At 32.1% G+C, this 4,546-nt stretch overlaps 1 protein-coding gene across 1 annotated transcript; it reads left to right on the top strand.

The window, feature by feature from the left end:
- The first annotated feature begins 298 nt into the window (after window positions 1-298).
- LOC110648155 (peroxidase 39) lies at window positions 299-4,091 on the top strand. Its single transcript, XM_021802282.2, has 4 exons — window positions 299-661; window positions 889-1,086; window positions 1,178-1,340; window positions 3,428-4,091. The coding sequence occupies exons 1-4, from the start codon at window positions 449-451 to the stop codon at window positions 3,841-3,843; spliced, it is 990 nt and encodes a 329-aa protein (XP_021657974.2). The 5' UTR covers window positions 299-448; the 3' UTR covers window positions 3,844-4,091.
- Window positions 4,092-4,546: the final 455 nt, after the last annotated feature.

Here is a 4,546-nt window from a genome sequence, read left to right on the forward strand (position 1 = left end):
GAAGTTAATAGCCAGAAAGTAATTTCTGAATGCACAATTCGAAAATTGTATCCAAAATTGCAAACTCTCGAGTTTTAATCCAGAAAAAGAAAAAAGTTGATTCGAAAATACCTTTAATCGTAAGAAAAAAAAGATGGTTGATGGTTATATGGAGATCTAAGATACCTTACTTGGGAGGGGGAGACAAGCACAACTAATAATCGTATTTTTAAAAGACAATATATACTTTAAATTAATGTATATTAAGAAGCTAGCCAGAAGATGCCACATGTTTGTTAGCTAGATGTCTTGTTTTAGCATCTTCTTTCTTATCGTGCAGCTCAAATCTATGCCTATAAGTTCTCTATCATAATTCACGCATTCCAATTGAGGGCAGCATTCTCTTCTCTAGCTGACTAGCTAGTATCTATCCCTTTTTGTTTCTGTATATAGTAATATCATTATCAAAATGGGAGTCATTGGTTATTTTGGTATAATAATATTTGGTATTTTAGCATTTATGGGTTCATCAACTGAAGCTCAATTGCAGATGGGTTTTTATGCTAAGAGCTGCCCAAAAGCTGAGAAGATTGTGCATGATTTTGTCAACAAACACATCCACAATGCCCCATCATTAGCAGCATCCTTCATAAGAATGAACTTCCATGATTGCTTCGTCAGGGTCTGTCTCCTCTGTTATTGCTCTCTTGCTATTTTTTTATATGGCTTTGATTGAAATTTGAACTTAAAATTCTGGCATTTTTTTTATACAATTGGTTTTGATTAATATTTGAACTCGATGTCTCACAGTATTCGAGAAGACTCTAGTACCACTGAGTTGATGCTCATTGGTGAAATTTAGTGTTTTTTAGCTCATTGATTCTGATTGTTAATATTTTCTGGTGTCAGGGTTGTGATGCATCAGTGCTTTTGAACTCATCATCGAGCTCCGGCGAAAAACCTGAAAAAGAAGCTGCTCCAAATCTAACAATCAGAGGATTTGACTTCATAGACAGAGTGAAAAGCCTTCTTGAAGCTGAATGTCCTGGAGTAGTTTCCTGTGCAGATATTCTTGCTTTGGTTTCAAGGGACTCTATTGTGGCTACAGTATGTAAATCATTGAACATTGGAAGAAATACTTCAATCACTGTGTTCACGAATAATTATTATCATTTTTTGTCTTTTGATGTGGATTTAGGGAGGTCCCTTCTGGAAAGTTCCAACTGGTAGAAGAGATGGTGTGACATCAAGGTTGTCTGATGCCATGGCCAACATCCCACCTTTCTTTGCAAACTTCACCACTCTTCAGACTCAATTTGCCAACCAAGGCCTTGATTTGAAAGACCTGGTTTTGCTCTCTGGTAAGCAATTTCCTCACATATTTTGCATGTTAAATATTTATTACCAATGAATTTATTCAGTGATATCAGAGTTGTTTTCATTACTATAAATAAATATCGAGCTCAAATTTTAATCAGAATTAATTATACAAAATATTTTATTTAAAGATTTATCAGTTGAATGACACTTAAATTAAATTAAATATTTTATTAAATATAATATAAAACAAAAGCTATGGTATCACGAATATGAAAACACTTGAGATATTATATTAGACTGATATGAAATTTAATGCATAATATAATGATATAAATCCAATTATTATTTGATAAAAATATACATCATAAAAAAAATATAAGATTGTGTAAAATATCATTTATTTACACTTGTAAATTAATCTTACCTCAATATATATATATATAAAAGAAGCCACTTCAAACCATTCTTCAAGCCTCTTGAGCCCAAGCTTCTCCCCTTCAAGCTTCTTAAGCCAAGAGAATCCGAAGAAGGTCATGAAGGAATTTCACCCCGAGGTGAAGAAAGAAGCAAGAAGATCACTACCCATCCTGCCCTATCTCTACCTCACCTACAAACCTACACATTTGAACTAGAAAAGCTAGCTTGTCCTGTCAAGGCCCAGAATTATTATTATCCTTTCGGACCACGTTGGGCATCCCAGGCATCCACTCTCCAACCCCTCTCCCACCGTGTGAGTTGAGAGGCCCCGGGTAGGGGCCCACATGGGCCCCATCCGGGGAGCATTATACACCACCAAGGTCTCTTGAGTTGGATATTACTAACCCCTCCAAGATTCGAACTCGGGACCTGGGGTAGCTTATCATGGCTCTGATACCATTTGAACCAGAAAAGCTAGCTTGTCCAGTCAAGGCCCAGAATTATTATTATCCTTTCGAATCACGTTGGGCATCCCAGGCATCCACTCTCCAAATATATATATATATATATATATATATTCTCGATATGAGCAATCATTGTATGAGGGTCTATTGGACATTATAGTTGGAACTATTGTTAAAAAAATCAATTTTTTAAGTATACTAGTTAAAGAGTATTAAAAAATTATTTAAAATTTAATTTAATAAGTTTAATCATAAGAACACTAAAATAATAAAATAATTTTTTTTAAACTATTTTTTTCAATAGCATCTATAATGAGAGTAATTTTATAGTGAAAAGGTGATTCCATGTATGCAAGTTACGTGGAATAGTAAGTCACTATAAAATTAACACATAAGCAATTATGGTTATTAAAATCAGTTGAAAAAAAAAAATGCATGGTGGTTACATTTTTGTGGGACCTACTTACATCTATATGTTTAATTTTAATTGGATTGCAATTCTATGTAGGTTGTCTTATATGGATGTATTATATAATTTCTCCTACAATGGTGTTTTTATTCAAAAAAATAATTTTAACCTCCAAACTCAATGCCGGCACTAAGATTGGCTTGGAAATCCTTGTTTATACTAAGTGTACATATACATTTCCCATAAATTGGGAAATTCTTCTCTAAAATCAATATATTGTGAACCCAAAACACATCTACAATGGGATTAATATGTAAAACAATAAATTTTCTTATCTAGAGTCTGTCCGCCATAGACCCAACTCACAAATCTCACTAGGTTCGTTCATTTGACCGCACACTAAAGCCAATTCTGATTATGCAATATTTTCTTCATTGATTACTTGAGATTCTTTCATTTATATTTAAAGATCATTTTCTTCACAAGTACATTCCCCCACTCTGCTAAATATAAATATATCCCTTGAGCTTTCACAATGTTATTGATTAATTCCATAATAAGTGTGAAATATTTTTATTAAAATAGAAAATATAGGAAGAGAATCTCTTGAATGTATATAAAAAAGAAAGATTTTGAATGCCTTACTTATGTACAAAATAATAAAGATTTTAAATGGATTCATATATACATTTTGTATTTTGGATTTATGGTAAACGGGATTTAGGCAAAATTTTCCATAAAATAAAACTCATATATTTGTTTTTTGTCTAAATACATATGTACTCCACATAGACAAGAAAATCCTTCTAATTATTAATTCACGTATCAATTGTTTCAGGTGCTCACACAATTGGGATTGCCCATTGTTCATCATTTTCTGACCGTTTATACAACTTCAGTGGGACTGGTCTGCCAGATCCTAGCCTAGACAGTGAGTATGTTGCAAATCTCAGGGAAAACAAGTGCAAAAGTCCTGATGATAATACCACCAAGGTTGAGATGGATCCTGGAAGTAGAAATACATTTGATCTTAGCTACTACTCACTCCTGGTTAAAAGAAGAGGCCTTTTTGAATCAGATGCTGCCTTGATCACTGACTCTGTTTCTTTGTCTCTCATCAACCAGCTTCTCAGTGGTTCAGTTGAGGATTTCTTTGCTGAATTTGCCAACTCCATGGAGAAAATGATCAAAATAAATGTTAAAACTGGAACTGTTGGGGAGATTAGGAAGCACTGTGCAATAGTGAATAGCTAATATTATAATTAGAACTTGACTTTTTTTTTTTTTTCCTGGGTGATAAAAATAAAAGATTAGAAGGGACATTGGGTGAGTTAATATGTTGGAATTTTTGAGATTTGCTTGTGATATATTTGTCTAGGTGAATAATTGAAGTCTATTAAAGATTTCTTTATATGTGTTGCAAAATGTCCCTTCTTTTTAGCATATTTTGTACCTGTAATGAACTTTTTGTTTTATGAGATGATCCTTTTCTTTTGGGCCAATCTGCTTATTCATTTAATTGAATAAATTTCCCTAAGATTTTATGCTATATTATACACCACATTTTGAGGTAGGTTTTTGAAGTAATCACTTAATGGTAATTTCTTATTGAATAACCAGAAAATTCAGCCTATTAGTATTTTTTTTTTTCTCTTTTCAATAATTTCTATATGAATAGATCAAATCTATAATTTTATGTATAGACCAAACAAATAGCGATATAGATTTTTTTAATTTTATTGTATAATTCTTATTAAATTTCACTATAAATATCTAACTCAAATTTAAAAAGATATAATATCGTTAGTATGCTCTGTTAGACTTAGTTTAAAAAAATAGTTATTTACACCTTGATATTGATATAAATTTTGACCTTGACCCTTTTAAATTAAAGGAGAAATTATAAAAATAAAATGTCATGTGATTTTGTGCCTTTTTCAACTCAGGATTTTGTGAC

The sequence above is a fragment of the Hevea brasiliensis genome, chromosome 7, assembly GCF_030052815.1.
Source record: "Hevea brasiliensis isolate MT/VB/25A 57/8 chromosome 7, ASM3005281v1, whole genome shotgun sequence".
Taxonomy (NCBI): Eukaryota; Viridiplantae; Streptophyta; class Magnoliopsida; order Malpighiales; family Euphorbiaceae; genus Hevea; species Hevea brasiliensis.

What these genes read in the sequence shown, in the direction of transcription:
- LOC110648155 (XM_021802282.2), top strand. Translation starts at nt 449, where the DNA reads ATGGGAGTCATTGGTTATTTTGGTATAATAATATTTGGTATTTTAGCA. An exon ending in GGGACTCTATTGTGGCTACA is followed by an intron (nt 1,087 to 1,177) that starts GTATGTAAATCA and finishes ATGTGGATTTAG; the next exon opens with GGAGGTCCCTTCTGGAAAGT. An exon ending in AGACCTGGTTTTGCTCTCTG is followed by an intron (nt 1,341 to 3,427) that starts GTAAGCAATTTC and finishes CAATTGTTTCAG; the next exon opens with GTGCTCACACAATTGGGATT.